This window comes from Anomaloglossus baeobatrachus, chromosome 12, assembly GCF_048569485.1.
Source record: "Anomaloglossus baeobatrachus isolate aAnoBae1 chromosome 12, aAnoBae1.hap1, whole genome shotgun sequence".
NCBI lineage: Eukaryota > Metazoa > Chordata > Amphibia > Anura > Aromobatidae > Anomaloglossus > Anomaloglossus baeobatrachus.
In genome coordinates, this window is record NC_134364.1 from 29,356,672 (window position 1) to 29,381,671 (window position 25,000).

At 42.7% G+C, this 25,000-nt stretch overlaps 1 protein-coding gene across 6 annotated transcripts in view; it reads left to right on the plus strand.

Moving 5' to 3' along the window:
* Nucleotides 1–25,000, plus strand: part of ACTN1 (actinin alpha 1) — a 208,910-nt gene that overhangs the window by 109,571 nt on the left and 74,339 nt on the right. For 3 of the 6 annotated variants that reach the window (XM_075329976.1, XM_075329980.1, XM_075329978.1), the window contains exon 8: nucleotides 14,771–14,856. The exons of the other annotated variants lie outside the window; for them this stretch is intronic. In XM_075329976.1, the coding sequence (XP_075186091.1) occupies nucleotides 14,771–14,856 (86 nt within the window). The remainder of the gene's footprint in view (nucleotides 1–14,770; nucleotides 14,857–25,000) is intronic. 6 annotated transcript variants of the gene reach the window in all.

The window sequence follows — 25,000 nt, forward strand, 5'->3', positions numbered from 1 at the left end:
CTGCATTTTGAAATTTCCATTTATTAAAATAGAATTCTTGTCCTTCCTATAGTTTTAATTCAGGGATTCTACCTTGTGACCATGACAACCACTGAAAAAGCCTGCATTCTCATTTCTGGGCACTAGGTGGCGATACAGATGGGTTGCTGTGCAGTAATTTGTACTTCTCTTAAGGCAGGAATCGGAGGAAGTGATAAATGAGGCGGTCAAAACACGTAAAAATATGCTTTTTTTTTTTTTTTTTTTTGGCGAGTTTTGATTCAGGATGCTCAATGGGTTCCGGTTACTTATTACAATTTCCCTACACTCTCTCCATTTATTCTCCTATTTATTTTTTTCTTAATACTGTCTGTTGTCTGGCAGCAGTGGCTGAGCATGCTCAGTGCTTACAAGCTCTTTGGTACTGCACAAAATATAGAAATAAACATTTCTGACATGCAAAAACAAAACCCCAAAAAATGAGTGCCCAATATAGCAACCTTTCCTTTATGATGACACTCAGCATCCACCATCCATAGATTCTGTCAGTGGCTTGAACTGTTTACGATCCACATTGCGTGCAGCAGCCACCACAGCCTCCAGACACTGCTCCCAGAGGTGAACTGTTTTCCCTCCCTGTAGATCTTAAATTTTATGAGGGACCACAGGTTCTCTATGGGGTTCAGATCAGGTGAACAAGGGGGCCATGTTGTTATTTTTTCATCTTTTAGACCTTTACTGGCCAGCCACGCTGTGGAGTAGTTGGATGCATGTGATGGAGCATTGTCCTGCATGAAAATCATGTTTTTCGTGAACAATAGCGACCTCTTCCTGTACCACTGCTTGAAGAAGTTGTCTTCCAGAAACTGGCAGTAGGTCTGGGAGTTGAGCTTCATTCCATCCTCAACCCAAAAAGGTCCCACAAGTTCATCTTTGATGATACCAGCCCATACCAGTCCCCACCTCCACCTTGCTGGCGTCTGAGTCGGAGTGGAGCTCTCTGCCCTTTACTGATACAGGCTCTGGCCCATCCATCTGCCCATCAAGAGTCACTCTCATTTCATCAGTCCATAAAACCTGTGAAAAATCAGTCTTCAGATATTTCTAGGCCCAGTCTTTACGTTTTATCTCATGTTTCTTGTTCAAAGGTGGTGGTTTTCAGCCTTCCTTACCTTGGCCATGTCCCTGAGTATGGCACACCTTGTGCTTTTTGATACTCCAGTAACGTTGCAGCTCTGAAATATGGCCAAACTGGTGGCAAATGGCATCTTGGCAGCTTCACGCTTGATTTTCCTCAATTCATAAGCAGTTATTTTGCGCCTTTTTTGCCCAGCACGCTTCTTGTGACCCTGTTGGCTATTTGCCATGAAATGCTTGACTGTTCGGTGATCACGCTTCAAAAGTTTGGCAATTTCAGGACTACTGCATCCCTCTGCAAGACATCTCACAATTGTTGACTTTTCAGAGCCCATCAAATCTCTCTTCTGACCCATTCTGCCAAAGGGAAGGAAGTTGCCTAATAATTAAGCACACCTTATATAGGGTGTTGTCATTACACCGCACCCCTCCTCATTACAGAGATGCACATCACCTGATTTACTTAATTGGTAGTTGGCCCTCAGCCTATACAGCTTGGAGTAGGACAACATGTATAAAAAGTATCAGTACAGAGTACGAGTACAGAGCACCTGAGCATGGTAGTGCCCGCTCATCACTAGTTACTAGTACTGAGCACCTGAGCATGGTAGTGCCCACTCATCACTAGTTACAAGTACTGAGCACCTGAGCATGGTAGTGCCCACTCATCACTAGTTACTAGTACTGAGCACCTGAGCATGGTAGTGCCCGCTCATCACTAGTTACAAGTACCGAGCAACTGAGCATGGTAGTGCCCGCTCATCACTAGTTACAAGTACCGAGCACCTGAGCATGGTAGTGTCCGCTCATCACTAGTTACAAGTACTGAGCACCCGAGCATGGTAGTGTCCGCTCATCACTAGTTACCAGTACTGAGCACCCGAGCATGGTAGTGCCCGCTCATCACGAGTTACGAGTACAGAGCACCCGAGCATGGTAGTGCCCGCTCATCACGAGTTACGAGTACAGAGCACCCGAGCATGGTAGTGCCCGCTCATCACAATCTGTTCTTCTTTAAGCTAAGTAACATTGTACTGTTTAGATCCCAGGGCCATTAGTCTTAACAATTTGCTATCCCCCATTTTAATGATGCCAATAAAATCTTCCATTGAGTAATGTCACTCATTGCCTTTTATGCCATTTGTCTATCTTCACTAGTCAGGTTTTTTTTCCTTAGGATCCTGATTTATGTTTTTTTTTCTTTTTGGACATTTTATTGTAGCTGCATAAGTGTCTCTGCCCTATGTACATATAGAAAACCAATAGAGGAGGCAGTTTTATGATCAGAATATAAGCCACTTAACCAACACACACAGGAGACTGTAACTATGAAGTGTACAGAGATTGCTACGGCTGAATAATGGCAGTTTTATTTTTCCTTCAGGCTCTTGGATTATGTTTTTGTTCCACCGGGGCCTGCACTAAGCAGGAGATGTGTGTGTGTGTGTGTGTGTGTGTGTGTGTGTGTGTGTGTGTGTGTGTAGTTTTTCCGGAATGTTCCTTCGAGAGAGCAACTTTTGTGCTCTGCTAGAAATCCCTAAATATTTAGCAATTTCCTAATAAAACTTTATGACAGTATATACCTTCTATTTGCCCCGCTGACCCTCGTCCAGGCTGCTGGGCTACACCTCTTGCTAGTTTGCACCAGTCTTTGACTATTGAGAAAATTCATCAGCTTGTATTCTGATGAGAGCCGTCTGCTTCCAGAAGCAAGATGGTGCTCGGCATAGACGTGGGATATCTGCAGATCATTGACCATTGCAAAAGCCATGGTTACCGCCACCTCTTTCCTTGCACAGGTCGGGCTTGGCCAAGTCTGCACATATTCTGAATGGTTAGAAGGGAATAAGCTGCTGCCACATTGGGAGAAAGCGGAGACACTCATATTAGCATATGGGAACCTGGCTGCAGCACAGAAATTAGTTAATAAGGGTAGATCCTGCTCTCATCATAGGCTGCTTTCACACTACGTTTTTTTTAACATGCGTCATGAACGTTTTTTTACTGTAAAAGTGGATCCTGTTTTTACAAAGAAAAACGCATGTGTTATTTTGCAGGATCCTGTCACTTGAAGTTTATGGGCAGGCATTGGAGTCATGTGATCGGGAATGAGGGGAACTGAAAGTGATAGACTGGGAGCCGGCATCTGACAGCTGCAGACGCTGGTAACCAAGGTAAACATCGGGTAACTAAGCGAAGTGCTTTGCTTGGATACCCGATATTTACCTTGGTTACGAGCATCCGTAGCTGCTAGGAGCAGGGCTGCCTTCTCCTTGTACACATAACCAAGGTAAACATCGGGTAACTAAGCGAAGCGCTTTACTTGGTTACCCGATATTTACCTTGGTTACGAGTGTCCACAGCTCTCAGGCAAGGGAGAGAGGGAGGGGGAGAGAGACTGATCACCCGAGGCTGGTTTCTGGGCATGCTCAGTAGAGCAAGCAGGATCCTGTTTATCAGCATGCCACCGTTCACATATGTTTGCATGCAGTATAGTCAGGATCCAGCGACTTGTAGCGTTTTTGAGCTGTGTCCAAATACTGCAAGTAGCGTTTTTGAAAAAAGTTAAAAAACTGCAACTCGCTGGATCCTTACTATAACGCACGCAAACGCATGTGAACGCATGTTGACGCGAGTCCATTGCAAATGCATTGAAATGAAAATGCATTTGCACTGGATTAATTTTTGCGTTAAAAAAACGTTCATGACGCATGTTAAAAAAAAACGTAGTGTGAAAGCCGCCTAACACTGATTTTTAGCAACCCCAAATTTTAAGGGAAAGTTGTGAAATCAGTGTTTTAAAGTTGTTGTGACGCATATTCTAATTGGTGTGAACAGTCAGACAGGATGGGCAGCCTGGACAGCTGATATAATGCCCACCAAGGTTGGGTTATAGTTAATAAGGGTAGATCCTGCGCTCATCATGTAACACTTTTTTTCTAGCAACCCCAATAATAATAATATTTATTTCTATAGCGCCAACATATTCCGCAGCGCTTTACAATTCAGGAGGATCATATACAAACAAGTAACAGTTATAGAAATACAATATTTAGAGGAAAAAAAACATAACCCTGCTCGTGAGAGCTTACAATCTACAATGAGATGGGGGGGAGGGGCAAGGTACAAGTGCTTATTTACAATGACAATCCAGCCATCTCACGGAAATGGGGCTAGATAGTGGTTTCCTCGACCAGTGGGCCCGAGCCTTGAGATGCCTTTGGGTGCCATGGAGTTTGATGTGGAGTTATGTTGTGAGAAGTTGTAGAGGGACTATGTGAATGGAATCTGATTAGGGAGTGTGATAGGCCGCCCTAAAAAGATGCGTCTTTAGGGTGCGTCTGAAGCTAAGTAAGTTGTGATTTGTCCTAACTTCTTGGGGTAGAGCATTCCAGAGGGTTGGTGCAGCTCGGAAGAAGTCTTGGATCCGGGAGTGGGAGGTTCGAATTAGTGTGGATGTTAGTCGAACGTCGTTTGCAGAGCGTAGAGAACGTGTGGGGTGATAGACAGAGAGGAGGGTGGAGATGTAGGGGGGTGCTGCACTGTGGAGAGCTTTGTGGTGATAGACAGACAGGAGGGTGGAGATGTAGGGGGGTGCCGCACTGTGGAGAGCTTTGTGGTGATAGACAGACAGGAGGGTGGAGATGTAGGGGGGTGCTGCACTGTGGAGAGCTTTGTGGTGATAGACAGACAGGAGGGTGGAGATGTAGGGGGGTGCTGCACTGTGGAGAGCTTTGTGGTGATAGACAGACAGGAGGGTGGAGATGTAGGGGGGTGCCGCACTGTGGAGAGCGTTTTTTTGGTGAGAACAAGCAGTGTGAATTGGATCCTATGATATATGGGCAGCCAGTGCAATGACTGGCACAGCGCAGAGGCATCCGAGTAGCGGTTAGCCAGATAGGTGACCCTGGCTGCTGCATTAAGGATGGACTGTAGAGGAGAGAGTCTAGTTAGGGGGAGACCAATTAATAGGGAGAGTTACAGTAGTCAAGGTGAGAGTGGATCAGAGCCACGGTGAGGGTTTTTGTCGTTTCCATTGTGAGAAAGTGGTGGATTCTAGAGATGTTCTTGAGATGCAAGTGGCAGGAGCCAGGAGCGGGCAAGAGATTGTATATAGGCGGTGAAGGACAGATCAGTGTCCAGTATAACACCCAGACAGCGGGCCTGCGGCCTACGACTTATCGTTGTGCCACACACAGAGAGGGAGATGTCAGGTTGAGGAAGGTTGGAAGACTGAGGGAAAAGAAAAAGTTCAGTTTTGGAAAGGTTAAGTTTCAGATAGAGAGCAGACATGACATTGCAAACTTCAGTCAGGCAGTCACTTGTGTTCTGTAGTACAGCGGGGGTGAGCTCAGGGGATGAGGTGTATAGCTGTGTGTCATCAGCATAAAGATGGTACTGAAAACCAAATCTGCTGATGGTCTGTCCAATTGGGGCAGTGTAGAGGGAGAAAAGAAGAGGGCCCAGGTCTGAACCCTGAGGGACCCCAACAGTGAGAGGAAGAGGAGAAGATGTGGAGCCAGCAAATGATACGCTGAATGAACGGCCAAAAAGATAGGAGGAGAACCAGGAAAGCGCAGTGTCCTTTAGCCGATAGAATGGAGCATAGAGAGAAGGAGATGGTGGTCAACAGTGTCGAAGGTGGCAGAAAGGTCAAGAAGAATAAGCAGAGAGTGGTCACCGTTACGTTTTGCTGTCAATAGGTCATTGGTCACTTTGACAAGGGCAGTTTCTGTTGAGTGTAAAGGGCGGAAGCCAGACTGTAAAGGATCTAGAGGAGAGTGAGAGGACAGGTAGCATGTGAGGCGAGAGTAGACCAGGCGCTCCAAGAGTTTAGAGATGAAGGAGAGATTGGAGACTGGTCTGTAGTTGCTTGTGCAGGACTGATCAAGAGAAGGTTTTTTTAATAATGGAGTAATAATAGAGTGTTTGAGGGAGCAGGGGAAGATACCAGAAGAGAGAGATTGAAGATTTTAGTTAGGTGTGTGATGACAACCGGAGAGAGTGTCTGGAGAAGATGTGAGGGAAAGGGATCAGTAGGGCAAGTGCTAGGACGAGAGGAGGATAGGAGCCTGGAGACTTCCTCCTCTGTGACTGGGTCAAATGTGGAGAGTGAGCTTGATGGGATATGGGGAGGGATGGGATTCACAGGGCTTGGTGGCTGGGAGCTGATCTCTTGGCGGATGTTTTCTATTTTCTCTGTGAAATACGAGGCCAGGTCATCAGCATGAAGGTCTGTGACGGGTCTGTACTTTGGGACTGAGGAGGGAGTGAAAGGTGTCAAAGAGCTTTTTTGGATTGTTGGCAAGTGAGGAGATAAGGGTGGTGAAGTAGGTCTGTTTGGCGAGGTGAAGGGAAGAGTTGTAGGTCCTTAACATGAACTTGTAGTGGATGAAGTTTTCTGGTGTGCGGGTTTTCCTCCATAGGCGTTCGGCACTCCTGGAGCGTCGCTGGAGAAATCGAGTTTGGGATGTGAGCCAAGGCTGTTTTACTCTGTGTTTTGGTCTTTCTGAAGGTGAGGGGCGCTACTTGGTCTAGTGTAGTCCTGAGTGTGTCATTGTAGTGCTTTACAGCCAGATCAGGACAGGAAAGTGAGGAAATAGGGGACAGTGATGCGTGTAAAGAGTCTGAAAGTGTCTGAGAGTCAATGGCCTGTAGGTTTCTGAATGTGTGATTGGTGGGAGTGTGCTGGGGCGGACGAGGGTTTGTGAGCTTGAAGGAGAGGATGTTGTGGTCAGAGAGGGGAAGAGGTGAGTTGTCAAAGTCAGAGATTGACTTAACCCCAATGTTAAGGTAAAGTTGTAAAATCAGTGTTTTAATCTTGGTGTGACGCATATTCTAATTGGCATGAACAGTTAAGGCTGCTTTACACGCAGCGACATCGCTAGCGATCGTACCCGCCCCCGTCGTTCGTGAGTCATGGGCAAATCGCTTCCTGTGGCGCACAATATCGCTAGGACCCGTCACACACACATACCTTACTAGCGACGTCGCTGTGGCCGGCAAACAACCTCTTTCTAAGGGGGCGGTTCGTGCGGTGTCACAGTGACTTCACACGGCAGGCGTCCAATAGGGGGCGGAGAGCAGCCACATGAAGGTCACTCCCACCTCGTTGGCGGAGGACGTAGGTACGGTGTTGTTCGTCGTTCCCGGGGTGTCACACGTAGTGATGTGTGCTGCCTCAGGAACGACAAACAACCAGCGTCTAAGAAGATCAATGATCTTTGGAAAATGAACGACGTGTCAACAATCAATGATATTTGCGGTACTTGAGATCGTTAGCGGTCGCTCGTAAGTGTCACACGCAACAACGTCGCTAACGACGCCGGATGTGTGTCACGAAGTCCGTGACCCCACCGATCGTTAGCGATATCGTTGTGTGTAACAGGGCCTTTAGACAGGATGGACAGCCCAGAGAGCCGATATCATCCTCACCAAGGTGAGATAATAGGCTCGGAAGTTGTCTTCCGCCTCCTTGCTGGTCTGTAAGTCACAAAAATGGCTGTCAGTGGCTGTGACATTGGACACGCACCATGATCTGCCCAAGTGCCACTACTCGCGAGCTCAGCACCAACACAGGAGCGCATCTGCGCTGAGCCCAGCGTATACCGGGAGGGGGTAGCAGTAAGAATAGAGCTTGCCCATGTAATAGCGGTCATGAATGGCTAATTGTCTATTACCGCATCTGCTGTTAATCCAATGTGCTTGATTTGTACGTCCGAATGGTGCCAGATCTCGCCAATTCAAGATCCATCTGCGAATAGATCTCTCCTGTCTATCGTCAGAGACGAAATAATAAAACCATTTTTCCAATATTTAAGTCCTTTGTGTTTAAGCAGTATATACCTTTAATTTCTATAACTTAATGTCTCTACTGCCTTTTATGTTATGATGACCAGGTATCCGTATAAGTTATGATAACTAGGTATCAGTATAATTTATGGTAACTAGGTATCAGTATAATTTATGATAACTTGGTATCCGTATAAGTTATGATAACTAGGTATCAGTATAATTTATGGTAACTAGGTATCAGTATAATTTATGAGAACTAGGTATCAGTATAATTTATGGTAACTAGGTATCAGTATAAGTTATGATAACTAGGTATCAGTATAATTTATGGTAACTAGGTATCAGTATAATTTGATAACTAGGTATCAGTATAATTTATGGTAACTAGGTATCAGTATAATTTATGGTAACTAGGTATCAGTATAATTTATGAGAACTAGGTATCAGTATAATTTATGAGAACTAGGTATCCGTATAATTTATGAGAACTAGGTATCAGTATAATTTATGAGAACTAGGTATCAGTATAATTTGAGAACTAGGTATCCTTATAATTTATGAGAACTAGGTATCCTTATAATTTATGAGAACTAGGTATCAGTATAATTTATGAGAACTAGGTATCAGTATAATTTATGAGAACTAGGTATCAGTATAATTTATGAGAACTAGGTATCAGTATAATTTATGAGAACTAGGTATCAGTATAATTTATGAGAACTAGGTATCCTTATAATTTATGAGAACTAGGTATCAGTATAATTTGATAACTAGGTATCAGTATAATTTATGAGAACTAGGTATCCTTATAATTTATGAGAACTAGGTATCAGTATAATTTATGAGAACTAGGTATCACTATAATTTGAGAACTAGGTATCAGTATAATTTATGAGAACTAGGTATCCTTATAATTTATGAGAACTAGGTATCAGTATAATTTATGAGAACTAGGTATCAGTATAATTTATGAGAACTAGGTATCACTATAATTTGAGAACTAGGTATCAGTATAATTTGAGAACTAGGTATCAGTATAATTTGAGAACTAGGTATCAGTATAATTTATGAGAACTAGGTATCAGTATAATTTATGATAACTAGGTATCAGTATAATTTATGATAACTAGGTATCCGTATAATTTATAACTAGGTATCAGTATAATTTATGAGAACTAGGTATCCTTATAATTTATGAGAACTAGGTATCAGTATAATTTGAGAACTAGGTATCAGTATAATTTATGAGAACTAGGTATCAGTATAATTTATGATAACTAGGTATCCGTATAATTTATAACTAGGTATCCTTATAATTTATGAGAACTAGGTATCCTTATAATTTATGAGAACTAGGTATCCGTATAATTTGAGAACTAGGTATCAGTATAATTTATGAGAACTAGGTATCAGTATAATTTGAGAACTAGGTATCAGTATAATTTATGAGAACTAGGTATCAGTATAATTTGAGAACTAGGTATCAGTATAATTTATGAGAACTAGGTATCAGTATAATTTGAGAACTAGGTATCAGTATAATTTATGAGAACTAGGTATCAGTATAATTTGAGAACTAGGTATCAGTATAATTTATGATAACTAGGTATCAGTATAATTTGAGAACTAGGTATCAGTATAATTTATGAGAACTAGGTATCAGTATAATTTGAGAACTAGGTATCAGTATAGTTTATGAGAACTAGGTATCAGTATAATTTATGAGAACTAGGTATCCTTATAATTTATGAGAACTAGGTATCCTTATAATTTATGAGAACTAGGTATCAGTATAATTTATGAGAACTAGGTATCCTTATAATTTATGAGAACTAGGTATCAGTATAATTTATGAGAACTAGGTATCCTTATAATTTATGAGAACTAGGTATCAGTATAATTTATGAGAACTAGGTATCCTTATAATTTATGAGAACTAGGTATCCTTATAATTTATGAGAACTAGGTATCAGTATAATTTATGAGAACTAGGTATCCTTATAATTTATGAGAACTAGGTATCAGTATAATTTATGAGAACTAGGTATCCTTATAATTTATGAGAACTAGGTATCAGTATAATTTGAGAACTAGGTATCAGTATAATTTATGAGAACTAGGTATCAGTATAATTTGAGAACTAGGTATCAGTATAATTTATGAGAACTAGGTATCAGTATAATTTGAGAACTAGGTATCAGTATAATTTATGATACCTAGTTCTCAAATTATAAGGATACCTAGTTCTCATAAATTATAAGGATACCTAGTTCTCATAAATTATACTGATACCTAGTTCTCATAAATTATAAGGATACCTAGTTCTCATAAATTATACTGATACCTAGTTCTCATAAATTATAAGGATACCTAGTTCTCATAAATTATACTGATACCTAGTTCTCATAAATTATAAGGATACCTAGTTCTCATAAATTATAAGGATACCTAGTTCTCATAAATTATACTGATACCTAGTTATCATAAATTATACTGATACCTAGTTCTCAAATTATACTGATACCTAGTTCTCATAAATTATACTGATACCTAGTTCTCAAATTATACTGATACCTAGTTCTCATAAATTATACTGATACCTAGTTCTCAAATTATACTGATACCTAGTTATCATAAATTATACTGATACCTAGTTCTCAAATTATACGGATACCTAGTTCTCATAAATTATACTGATACCTAGTTCTCAAATTATACTGATACCTAGTTCTCATAAATTATACTGATACCTAGTTCTCAAATTATACTGATACCTAGTTCTCATAAATTATAAGGATACCTAGTTCTCATAAATTATACTGATACCTAGTTCTCATAAATTATAAGGATACCTAGTTCTCATAAATTATACTGATACCTAGTTCTCATAAATTATAAGGATACCTAGTTCTCATAAATTATAAGGATACCTAGTTCTCATAAATTATACTGATACCTAGTTCTCATAAATTATAAGGATACCTAGTTCTCATAAATTATACTGATACCTAGTTCTCATAAATTATAAGGATACCTAGTTCTCATAAATTATACTGATACCTAGTTCTCATAAATTATAAGGATACCTAGTTCTCATAAATTATACTGATACCTAGTTCTCATAAATTATAAGGATACCTAGTTCTCATAAATTATAAGGATACCTAGTTCTCATAAATTATACTGATACCTAGTTATCATAAATTATACTGATACCTAGTTCTCAAATTATACTGATACCTAGTTCTCATAAATTATACTGATACCTAGTTCTCAAATTATACTGATACCTAGTTCTCATAAATTATACTGATACCTAGTTCTCAAATTATACTGATACCTAGTTATCAGTATAATTTATGAGAACTAGGTATCAGTATAATTTGAGAACTAGGTATCAGTATAATTTATGAGAACTAGGTATCAGTATAATTTGAGAACTAGGTATCAGTATAATTTATGATAACTAGGTATCAGTATAATTTATGAGAACTAGGTATCCTTATAATTTATGAGAACTAGGTATCCTTATAATTTATGAGAACTAGGTATCAGTATAATTTATGAGAACTAGGTATCCTTATAATTTATGAGAACTAGGTATCAGTATAATTTATGAGAACTAGGTATCCTTATAATTTATGAGAACTAGGTATCAGTATAATTTATGAGAACTAGGTATCCTTATAATTTATGAGAACTAGGTATCAGTATAATTTATGAGAACTAGGTATCCTTATAATTTATGAGAACTAGGTATCCTTATAATTTATGAGAACTAGGTATCAGTATAATTTATGAGAACTAGGTATCCTTATAATTTATGAGAACTAGGTATCAGTATAATTTATGAGAACTAGGTATCCTTATAATTTATGAGAACTAGGTATCAGTATAATTTGAGAACTAGGTATCAGTATAATTTATGAGAACTAGGTATCAGTATAATTTGAGAACTAGGTATCAGTATAATTTATGAGAACTAGGTATCAGTATAATTTGAGAACTAGGTATCAGTATAATTTATGATAACTAGGTATCAGTATAATTTGAGAACTAGGTATCAGTATAATTTATGAGAACTAGGTATCAGTATAATTTGAGAACTAGGTATCAGTATAATTTATGAGAACTAGGTATCAGTATAATTTGAGAACTAGGTATCAGTATAATTTATGATAACTAGGTATCAGTATAATTTATGAGAACTAGGTATCCTTATAATTTATGAGAACTAGGTATCCTTATAATTTATGAGAACTAGGTATCAGTATAATTTATGAGAACTAGGTATCCTTATAATTTATGAGAACTAGGTATCAGTATAATTTATGAGAACTAGGTATCCTTATAATTTATGAGAACTAGGTATCAGTATAATTTATGAGAACTAGGTATCCTTATAATTTATGAGAACTAGGTATCCTTATAATTTATGAGAACTAGGTATCAGTATAATTTATGAGAACTAGGTATCCTTATAATTTATGAGAACTAGGTATCAGTATAATTTATGAGAACTAGGTATCCTTATAATTTATGAGAACTAGGTATCAGTATAATTTATGAGAACTAGGTATCAGTATAATTTATGAGAACTAGGTATCAGTATAATTTATGAGAACTAGGTATCAGTATAATTTATGAGAACTAGGTATCAGTATAATTTATGAGAACTAGGTATCAGTATAATTTGAGAACTAGGTATCAGTATAATTTGAGAACTAGGTATCAGTATAATTTGAGAACTAGGTATCAGTATAATTTATGAGAACTAGGTATCAGTATAATTTATGAGAACTAGGTATCAGTATAATTTATGAGAACTAGGTATCAGTATAATTTATGAGAACTAGGTATCCTTATAATTTATGATAACTAGGTATCCTTATAATTTATGAGAACTAGGTATCCTTATAATTTATGAGAACTAGGTATCAGTATAATTTATGAGAACTAGGTATCAGTATAATTTATGAGAACTAGGTATCAGTATAATTTATGAGAACTAGGTATCAGTATAATTTATGAGAACTAGGTATCAGTATAATTTGAGAACTAGGTATCAGTATAATTTGAGAACTAGGTATCAGTATAATTTGAGAACTAGGTATCAGTATAATTTATGAGAACTAGGTATCAGTATAATTTATGAGAACTACCGTGTTTCCCCGAAAGTAGGACCCCCCCGAAAGTAAGGCAGGGTGGGGGTTTCGGGGGGGTCCGCCAATGTAGGGCACCCCCCGATTGTAAGGCAGGGTAGCGGGGGGGGCCGGGGAATGTAAGGCCGCCTATGGGTGGTGGTCGCGGCGTAATGTAAGGCCGCATATGGGTGGGGGTCCCTGGGGAAAGTACAGGAACTTACCGCTGCCGCTGTTCCCTCGCTCCATCCAGGCCTTCTTCAGTCTCGTGCCACCCGTGGTCCGCCTCCGGTGAATGGCCCCCGCAAGGCTCCCTGCTGGCCATCAGCTCGAGCTGTGATTGGCCAGTCAGCCGGCTCGCAGCTGATTGGCCCTCAGCTCGAGCTGCGATTGGCCAGTCAGCCGGCTCGCAGCTGATTGGCCCTCAGCTCGAGCTGCGATTGGCCAGTCAGCCGGCTCGCAGCTGATTGGCCCTCAGCTCGAGCTGCGATTGGCCAGTCAGCCGGCTCGCAGCTGATTGGCCGAAATCAGCCGCGACGTCACCGCCTGCAGGCTCGCTCCGATTTCGGTAAGTTCCGAAACTCTGTGTGTGTGTGTGTGTGTGTGTGTGTGTGTGTACGGTATGTGTATGGGTGCCGTATGGGGCTGTATGTGTCAGTGTGTGTGTGTGTGTGTGTGTGTGTGTGTACCTGTACCGGTACGATATGTGTGTGGGTGCCGTGTGGGTCTGTACCGGTACCGTATGTGTCAGTGTGTGTGGTGGCAGAGTGGGGGGCAGAACCACTGTATGGGGAGGCTGCAGGGGGGAGGATGGGGTGGATGCCGGATCTCAAACAATGGGGAGGCTGCAGGGGGGAGGAAGGGGTGGATGCCGGATCTCAAACAATGGGGAGGCTGCAGGGGGGAGGAAGGGGTGGATGCCGGATCTCAAACAATGGGGAGGCTGCAGGGGGGAGGATTGTCATTTTTTTTCCAATGTAAGGCCTCCCCCGAAAGTAAGGCAGGGTGGGACTTTTGGGGGTAAAATTAATGTAAGACAGGGCCTTACTTTCGGGGAAACACGGTAGGTATCAGTATAATTTATGAGAACTAGGTATCAGTATAATTTATGAGAACTAGGTATCAGTATAATTTATGAGAACTAGGTATCAGTATAATTTATGAGAACTAGGTATCAGTATAATTTATGAGAACTAGGTATCAGTATAATTTATGAGAACTAGGTATCAGTATAATTTATGGTAACTAGGTATCCTTATAATTTATAACTAGGTATCAGTATAATTTATGAGAACTAGGTATCAGTATAATTTATGAGAACTAGGTATCCGTATAATTTATAACTAGGTATCAGTATAATTTGATAACTAGGTATCAGTATAATTTATGAGAACTAGGTATCAGTATAATTTATGAGAACTAGGTATCAGTATAATTTATGACGAGGTACCAGTATATTAGCTCAATGTTCAGCACCTTCTTAAAGAAAGTGGTGGAACATAAATTTGGACCCCCGATGTTCTGCATATCCCACCTTTTGAAGGGTGGTCTTTCCGGCCCCCGTTGTACAGTATGGCTGACGTTCTCTTGGTCATTCCTACAGTGCATGCCGTGAATCCTTTCCCATTATTAACCCTGCGCTCCTCATTCCATGTGACTGTTCTTTCTCTTTGCTTCTCTGTTTCCTTTCAAACCTCTTCTTTTCCTTTCCTGTACAGATATTATAGGGACGCTAAGGCCGGATATGAAGGCTTTAATGACCTATGTGTCATGTTATTACCACGCCTTCTCAGGTGCCCAGAAGGTGAGCTATAATGTGCAATAAAAGCGACTGCACAGATTTGCATCCTCAATAACGGACCTTTATGTCTTGTGTCACTGAGTGAATGCAAATAGTGCTTTACACATCTCTGACTGATCCATATATGCCCCTCTTCATTCTTCATGTCGTGCCATTTAAGTGTTAATTATGTGCCACCCACTTGATCATTTACTGTTTCAGTTGCGCAGATCTCCACCGTCACCATTCATCTAGATCACAAGTGTAGTGTACAGATCAAGTGGCCACTAGTCCCAGTATTCTGGATTTTAATTTTTTTTTTTTTTATTAGTTAACTTGTAAATTTGATGAACCCAATATAAAAGTGTAATTTAATAAATTAATGTTCTATTCATGTAAAGCTTCAATTTCAGTATACAGTGGAACCTTGGTTAACGAGAACAATCCGTTCTGGTACTGTGCTTGTTAACCAAGTTACTCGTTCAGCAAAGCAAGATTTCCCATAGGAAATTATTGCAATGCAGACAATTCCTTCTACAACTTGTTATATGTCCCATCCTGGTCCCCTATTGTGCCATTCCACACACGCACAAACACACACACTCGCACACACACACGCACACACACATTATACTCACCTTACCTTCCGTTCCCTCGCTGATCTCCTGGGACTTGCTGTTCGCCGGTACGGGCTGTGTATCTGGTAACCATTGCGACGAGGGAGGAACTTCCGCACCCAGAGCGCTGACGTCAAAAGGCAGGAGCCGCTTGCCTCTGATTGGTCAGCGCGCTGCCTTTGAGTAGCGGCTGACAACAGAAGTTCCTGCCTCGTCGTGCTGCCTACCGATATACAGCCTATAGCGGCGAACTACAGGACCCAGGAGGCCAGCGATGGAACGGAAGGCACACATATTATGCTCACCTTACCTTTTGTTCTATCACCGGCCTCCTGGGTCTTGTAGTTCGCCGTGAGGATTCCTCCCTTGTCGCGATGTACCAGTGAACTACAAGAACCATGAGGCCGGCGATGGAACAGAAGGTAAGGTGAGCATAATACTGTGTGTTTGTGCGTGCTTGTGTGTGTTTGTGCGTGCTTGTGTGTGTGTGTGTGTGTGTGTGTGGACTGCAAGAGCGGATCAGAGCGCGGTGGATGTACGGAACCGGAAGTGTGTGCGGTGAGGATTTTGCTCATACAGCAAAGCTTTCTCGTAAACATAGTTACAAATTTACAGAAAGCTTTGCTCGTTCAGCGAAATTCTCGCTAACTGGGTTACTCGTTAAGCGAGGTTCCACTGTAATTTGGCTTTGCATTGCAGATCAGGACTACATGCTATAGCTCATGTTCAGCCATTCATTGTTATCCAGGTATATAAAAATAAAGGCGCCATCACCAGGTCAATAGGGACCAGTTTTGGATCTGATTTTATTTATGCTGCTCCACCGAAGTTGTTTTTTCTTGTTATGTTTTGGGGTTTTTTTTAAATTTGCCATACAGTTCCAGAGCTATGGGCTATTTTTATTTTGCACTAATTTTTCTGGTCTTTACAAGGAGGCGTGGATCATGAGGTAATTGTGTAGAGCAGCGTAGAGACATGCTCCGGAAGTTTCTGCCCCCCCCCACCTCGGCAGTTTCTGTGAGCCGTGCCTCCCCCGCACCCCCTCTTGGAGGGCGCAACTCACAGAAACCTCGGGGAAGGGGGGAGGGTGCGGCTCACAAACTTCTGGGAGGGGTGTGCAGCTCAAGAAACCGCCTTAAGCCACCACCCCCCCTCCCGGGGGGGAAGTTTCTGTAAGCCGTGGGGGGTTTCTGAGCGCGGTGCGCCCCCTTAGTTTGAACCATGATGACCAGTCATCTTGAACAGTGTGATGTTCTTGGGGATCGTAGTCTCCTAAATCATCAGCCTAAAAAGTCCAAATTACAGGGGCCTTTTGACAACAGTTGAGCATGTCAAGAGTCACATACAGGGGTATTTTATGATCTAAAAATTTCAACTATGTCAGATTTTTAGTGCTGGCACCTAAATAAAATCTGCAGACCAGCCTCACCACCATCATGGGAAAGTCATCTTGGATTGCCTTGTGTAGGCTACTTTCACACATCAGTTTTTTGGCATCAGGCACAATCTGGCGTGTGCCTGATGCAATGGATCCGACGCAGAATATGCAAAAACGGATGCGCCGGATCCTTTTTTTTTTTTTTTGACAGATCTGGTATATCTGATCCGCCATAAACCGGATCTGGCGCATCCGTTTTTGCATGAGTTTCATCAGTTTTTTTGCTGGATCCGTTTTTTTACAATACATTAGAGCATGCTCAGATTAAAAAAATGGATCTGGCGTCCGCATGCGTTTTTTGCCGCATTACGCCGGATCCGGCGTCCATAGGCTTCCATTGTAGGTCACGTCAGAGACAAAAAAACGTTACAAGAGACGTTTCATCCGGCCGCCGCATTAGGCTGCTTTCACACCTCCAGTTTCTGCAATGCGGCACAATCCGGCCCTTTGCAGAAAAAACGCAACCGTTTTTCTTTGCTGCCGGTTGCGTTTTTTCCGCATAGACTTTCATTAGTGCCAGATTGTGCCGCATGGCCTTGCGTTCAGTCTGGTTTTTGCCGGATGCGGCATATTTAGCCCATGCGGCGGCCGGATGGAACGTTGCCTGGCACGTTTTTTTTGTTCGGCAAAAAAAAAACCGCATCGCGCCGCTTCCGGCCGATGCGGCGCTTTTTCCAATGCATGCCTATGGATGCCGGATGCTGTGCGATGCTGCAAAAAACGCATCCGGCTGCCGCATGCGTTTTTTTGCACTGTGCATGCTCAGTAGCGTGCCGCAACCGGCAAAAACCGGACGGGCCGCATGTAAAAACTTATGCAAAGGATGCGGTTTTTTTCGCCGCATCCGTTGCATAGGTTTTAGAGCCGGATTTACCTGCAGTGTTAAAAACGGAGGTGTGAAAGCAGCCTTAGCCAATTAATTACGACGGATCCGGCAAAAGCCGGATGCAATGCAAGGCAATCGGGCACAATCCGGCGCCGGATCCGTTTTATCCGTTTTTATTCGGATTGTGCCTGATGGTAAAAAACTGATGTGTGAAAGTAGCCTAAATAACACATTATTTTGCAATGTTTTTTGTATTGTTTTTTTTTTTTTTTTATTATTATTATTATTATTGCTAGTGTTTTATTTACAATCTATAGCTGGCTCTTCATCCTCTCACCCAACTGTCTTACCCATGCTTATAAATACATAGGAACTGCACAGACTTAGAACTGAGAGTACTTCCATTTATTTGGAGACCTCCTCATCTTAGCATAGCCACTGCATCTGACACTCTTATTTTATTTTTATGTATTTGTTTATCTTATCATTTGAGGTCACACGGCTGAGCCTTACTTATTATTTTTGTTAGTGTTAGAAATGTTGATTCTTGAACCCACCTGAAAAAGTGAGGGAATACAATGGGGAAAACTCTATGTACTACTGCAGAACATGTGTCATAAATCAAAAGACCCCTTAAAAACAATTTTTATTTAGATAATTTTAAAATCTCTAACCAAGTGCAACATTTGGTGAGTACCTTACTACAGGTGCACAGGAAAGGGAGAATTGCTGGCCTTATAGCGGTTCCTGCCTCCTGTGCCCTACCTTCCAGCAGAGGTCGGCACCCTAATTAGCGTAATGGCGCCCCCCACTCACCGTAGGCTCACCCTATCTAGCCCTGTATACCCCTGCCGAATAAAGTGCAGTGCCTCAAAAGGTGCCTAGTGATATATTAGGGTGCCGACCTCCGCTGGTAGGTAGGGCACAGGAGGGAGAAACCGCTATAGGGCCAGCAATTCTCCCTTTCCTATGCACCTGTAGTAAGGTACTCACCTAATGTCGCACTTGGTTAGAGATTTTAAAATTATCTAAATAAAAATGTTTTAAGGGGTATTTTGATTTGACACATGCTTTAGTACTATCCCTCCTTCGTGAGCGAGAAAGAAGAGTTTAAGATACTACTGCAGAATACCCTGATTTTTAGTTAGATTATTTCAAATTTTTTTGTATATTTAGAATATATTTAAAGGGGTTATCCGGCTTATTTTGACTTTTTTTTTTATTATTTCCCTATTGGGCTACATTGGGGCAGGTAATCACATAGAGACCACTTAGCTGCCCTGCTGTCAGCCCCTCTACCCCGGCTCAGAGTGGTCATGTGACCGCTCCTGCCGCGATTTTGCTGCTTCCGATCATTTCATGTCAACATGGGCCGCTGTCTGTGTCTGACAGTTCAGGACAGCGGTGACGTCACTACTGTGCTGATATGTCCAGACCAGACAGCACGCGAACGTGCAGGAGCGGCGGGGCCCGAGGAGGAGTAAGTATGTATTCCCTACATGTGTTCCCTACGAGGGTAGGGGGGGGGGCGGCGGTACAGAGCGCCGTGTGTGTGTGTGTGTGTGTGTGTGTGTGTGGGGGGGGGGGGAGGGTTGCAGAGCCGTGTGTGTGTAGTGCAGAGCCCGATGTGGTGGGCGGTGCAGAGCCGTGTGTGTGTGTGTGTGGGGTGCAGAGCCCTATGTGTGTGTGTGCGGTGCAGAGCCCTATGTGTGTGTGTGCGCTGCAGAGCCCGATGTGTGTGTGCGCTGCAGAGCCCGATGTGTGTGTGCGCTGCAGAGCCCGGTGTGTGTGTGTGCGCTGCAGAGCCCGGTGTGTGTGTGCGCTGCAGAGCCCGGTGTGTGTGTGCGCTGCAGAGCCCGGTGTGTGTGTGCGCTGCAGAGCCCGATGTGGGGCTGTTATTTCCAATGCTGTAGTGATGAGAGGTCAGGTGCTGGGGCAGAATACTGACAGGGAATGTGTGTGCAGGGGGAGGGGCTGGACACTGAGGTTGGGCGGCGCCAGCTCTGACTGGGAGGTTTTGCACAGGAAGTTATCATGTTTTCTGGAGCTGAATGTAAACAAAGAGCTGCAGAGAATAAAGGCATAATTGAAGAGGAACAAAAGTTATAAAACAAAAACTAACAATGTAGGGGTGTTTTATATGACAATACAGCACAGATTAGCTTACCAAAAATTTTTGAGTTTGTCGGACAACTCCTTTAAATATATTTATTAAATCGACACATAGAATTGCAGTGACTAGGCTTGCTGTATCAAAAACTGCTCTTCATACTAACTATTCCCTTTTACCCTGTTTGTCATTTCATCATCTATGCAGTTCAGTACCTGTAGGTCACGGTCACTGAAGGCCATTTAACATAAGCAGACAATTGGCAGAGCAAATGGTCCCTGATTATAGCAATTATTGACCATGCAATCAGTCAATGAACAAGCAAGCGCTGACTGTATCTTTTACCTATGCATAAAAATCATTGATTGTTGGCAGCACAGCCACTTGTGTAAACAGGAATGTGCTGCCGACCGACAATGGTGCAATCTGTATAGGCCCCTTTACACACTGAGACTTTCAGCGATCCCAACCTGGCCGGGATCGCTACAAAGTCTCTGTTGAGTCGCTGGTGAGCTGTCAAACAGGCAAACCTGGCCAACGACGCAGCAGCGATCTGGACCTGCAGAACGACCTCGCTAGTCATTGGGGACGTTGTAAAGCAGCTTTTTGAAAGGGAAGTCGCTAACAAAGTTGTTGTAAAGTCCCTTTACACACTGATACTTTCTAGCGATCATGCTGCACAGCGGGAAACAAAGGACCAAAGAATGGTCCTGAACGATTTGTAGCGATCAGCAACTTCACAGCAGGGGCCAGGTCGCTGATGTGTTTCACACACTGCAATGTCGCTGGGGAGGTCGCTGTAACGTCACAAAACCGGTGGCGTTACAGCGATGTCATTTGCGATGTTGCAGTGTGTAAAGCCACCTTATGGGGAGCTAACAAATCAGTTGCTTTGCTCTCTGCTGAAAATTGTTCCAATAATGTCACTGCGGTAGATCCCATTATATTGGCCCCCCTTGTCCGCAGGACCCCTGGCTATTATATCCAATTATCAGAAATTAGCATTGCTTATGGTAAATGACATGCCAGCATGAGCCCTCCATTATTTGCTGCATTAACAAGTATTCATTGTTTGGCATTTGTTGTTCTCTATTTTTCAATCCAGTAAAATGTAGTATAGATGCCTAGTATTAGCCTGAAGGAGGCCAAAGTAAGCATACAGTGCCTACAAGTAGTATTCAACCCCCTGCAGATTTAGCAGGTTTACACATTCGGAATTAACTTGGCATTGTGACATTTGGACTGTAGATCAGCCTGGAAGTGTGAAATGCAGCAAAAAAAGAATGTTATTTCTTTTTTTTTTTTTTTTTTAAATTGTGAAAAGTTTATTCAGAGTGTCATTTATTATTCAACCCCTCAAACCACAAGAATTCTGTTTGGTTCCCCTAAAGTATTAAGAAGTATTTCAGGCACAAAGAACAATGAGCTTCACATGTTTGGATTAATTATCTCTTTTTCCAGCCTTTTCTGACTAATTAAGACCCTCCTTAAACTTGTGAACAGCACTCATACTTGGTCAACATGGGAAAGACAAAGGAGCATTCCAAGGCCATCAGAGACAAGATCGTGGAGGGTCACAAGGCTGGCAAGGGGTACAAAACACTTTCCAAGGAGTTGGGCCTACCTGTCTCCCCTGTTGGGAGCATCATCCGGAAGTGGAAGGCTTATGGAACTACTGTTAGCCTTCCACGGTCTGGACAGCCTTTGAAAGTTTCCACCCGTGCCGAGGCCAGGCTTGTCCGAAGAGTCAAGGCTAACCCAAGGACAACAAGGAAGGAGCTCCGGGAAGATCTCATGGCAGTGGGGACATTGGTTTCAGTCAATACCATAAGTAACGTACTCCACCGCAATGGTCTCCGTTCCAGACGAGCCCGTAAGGTACCTTTACTTTCAAAGCGTCATGTCAAGGCTCATCTACAGTTTGCTCATGATCACTTGGAGGACTCTGAGACAGACTGGTTCAAGGTTCTCTGGTCTGATGAGACCAAGATCGAGATCTTTGGTGCCAACCACACACGTGACGTTTGGAGACTGGATGGCACTGCATACGACCCCAAGAATACCATCCCTACAGTCAAGCATGGTGGTGGCAGTATCATGCTGTGGGGCTGTTTCTCAGCCAAGGGGCCTGGCCATCTGGTCCGCATCCATGGGAAGATGGATAGCACGGCCTACCTGGAGATTTTGGCCAAGAACCTCCGCTCCTCCATCAAGGATCTTAAGATGGGTCGTCATTTCATCTTCCAACAAGACAACGACCCAAAGCACACAGGGAAGAAAACCAAGGCCTGGTTCAAGAGGGAAAAAATCAAGGTGTTGCAGTGGCCTAGTCAGTCTTCTGACCTTAACCCAATTGAAAACTTGTGGAAGGAGCTCAAGATTAAAGTCCACATGACACCTAAAGAACCTAGATAACTTGGAGAAGATCTGCATGGAGGAGTGGGCCAAGATAACTCCAGAGACCTGTGCCGGCCTGATCAGGTCTTATAAAAGACGATTATTAGCTGTAATTGCAAACAAGGGCTATTCCACAAAATATTAAACCTAGGGGTTGAATAATAATTGACCCACACTTTTATGTTGAAAATGTATTAACATTTAACTGAGCAACATAACTTGTTGGTTTGTAAGATTTATGCATCTGTTAATAAATCCTGCTCTTGTTTGAAGTTTGCAGGCTCTAACTTATTTGATTCTTATCAAACCTGCTAAATCTGCAGGGGGTTGAATACTACTTGTAGGCACTGTAGGTGTAATTAGAGGCTTAAGGATTTGTTTCACATACATATGGATGGGGCATTTTCAGTACAACACCGTGTGAACATAGCCTTAAACATCACAGCCTGCATTTACTATAAGGCCAGTGTCACATGCGAGAATCGAGGCACATCATGCCTCTCCGGACAGGAGTGTGCAGCTGCATGCTCCTGCCCAGAATACATCAGGCCGTTCCGAGTGATGCGACTCAATTCTCGCGCCAGTCATTTGCAAGTGTGACACCGGCCTAATACTGAGTATATCTGTCTTATAACAGACGGTAGATTTCCGACTGATGTTCTCAAAAGTGTTGTATACTTTACTATGGTACCTAGAGCCTATGCTCAGAGACTGAAGGACGCTCAGTATCTAAGGGCTCACCAACCCTTCCCCTCTACTGATTGGTGATGGCTGTTGGTGGTCTGTCATTGGAGAGGAATAACATTTGCAATATATCATCCTTCCCTGATCCAGCACAGTGTCTCCACTGCTACCGGTATCTGTTATTGCCTTCCGCACTAACATTATGTTGATGCCTCTGCAACCCATGTGGTCAACTTAGGCAGTAGCTGCTGAATTCACTGATTGACTGCAGCACTGTCAGTGTGTCGATACCACTGTAGACCATTAGAAACCAAGAGCAGGGCAGAGGCTCAGCACTGGACCCAGGGATGGAGGATGAAAGCACAGTTTTCAGTTTTTAAAATTCATTTATGGGACAATGGATTTCTGAAATTGGAAAACCCAGTTAATTCTACAAGATTGAATGTAAGTACACAATCACTTTAATATTTTATTTTTTTTTTAAGGAGTTCACAAATTTCTATTGATGATTTTGTTTGTAGCTCCTCTCGGTACTGTCCAGTAATATGGATTTTATAAAACTTATGTCATGGGGTCCTTCTCCGATCTCACACAATCAATAGAGCAAGAGATGATTGAACAATCCAAAGAATATTTCTTCCATGCAATCCAGAATGCCCATCAAATAATCCACCACACAGAGGGTAAAATAGTCCAGTAATGGGATGTCCTGGGAATGAGTCACAATCCTCCAGCAGTCCTTTTCCAGGCAAATTGGGGTTTCTCATCGGCTCTCTGAGGTGCTGCCTGTAGCTCCAGCAGCTTCTCCCCCAGAGGATCAATATTACTGCTTGTCTCTTGAAGTTCTCAGACAGACTGAATAACATCCCCTATGTAAGTAGACAGGTAGGGTCTTTCAAGCCCCCCCACCCAGACCTAGAGATGGTGGCACTACAGGGGGTGATTCCCAGTATTTGGAGAGCTGTGGAGTAAACAATGGACAGTCACAAAATATCTGTAACGCCTGCCTGGATCCACAGACTCAGACGAGCTGTAATGGACAGGCTAGAGGGAAGCCACTCACCAAGCAGGACCCCCAGAACCCTGAAACCCTCTAACCCCTATACAGGGATTTGGAATTACACAGGGCCCTGGAGATCACTACCTGTGGAAGGCTGCAGTCCGAGAGAGTAGTCGTCAGGCAGGGTCAAACCAGGAATTGCAGAACAGGGACAAAATCTGTAGGCAAGGACGTAATCAGAAAACGTAGCAGAGGTTAAATCCGGATCGGGCAGCGAGGTACATAAACAGCAGGCAGAAGGGTAGTCAGAACACAAGCAAAAGTCAGAATACCAGAATCACAAAATAGAACAGGAGCCAGAAAATCAAAACTATCTTTGCCAGTGGTCAGCAGACAGGACAGGAATTAAGATGGGTGTGGTGTCTTCCCATTGGTTGTAGCAAAGATGGTAACTTCAGCTGGGAGACACACCCCACCTACAGTCAGCCAGTGGCACTGCAGATCCCAAGATAACCCAGCCCAGTGGATGATCGGATCCTGCGCCCACCAGTGCCGCTGGCATCGACTCCTCTCCCATCGCCAGTACCATCCACGGCAGGAACATGGCGTCGCCTGGCGATCGGAGCAGAAGTCGCTGGAGCAGACTCCGGTGGTGACGTAACAATATCCTTGGGGGTTTAACAGAAGTCAAGCAAATGGTAACTGCGCTAATAACCTGCAGACAGGACAAATAATACATTGAATGTACAGAGCAAGACGCCTAAAATACGAACCTACACAAAATGATACACAACCCACAATATTCCTCCATCACAGTATAACTGAGCAAAAAAATGCCTGTAAACCTAAGATCTATCCTGAGATGTAACCATAGGATGAAGACTTTATAAATATAACCGTGTATAAAAAGCCTCACAAACAAATAGGTACAAGGCACTCTCAAGGGTTAATTTTCATATAATTTATTCTAAAATAGTCTTAAACATGTGACGTTTCAGCCACTAGGTGGCTTTCATCAGACAACTGGTATCATAAACTGGCCAAAATTGGAGTGTCAAGGCAACGGTGTCCACCGCTATGCTGCGTCACCGTTGCC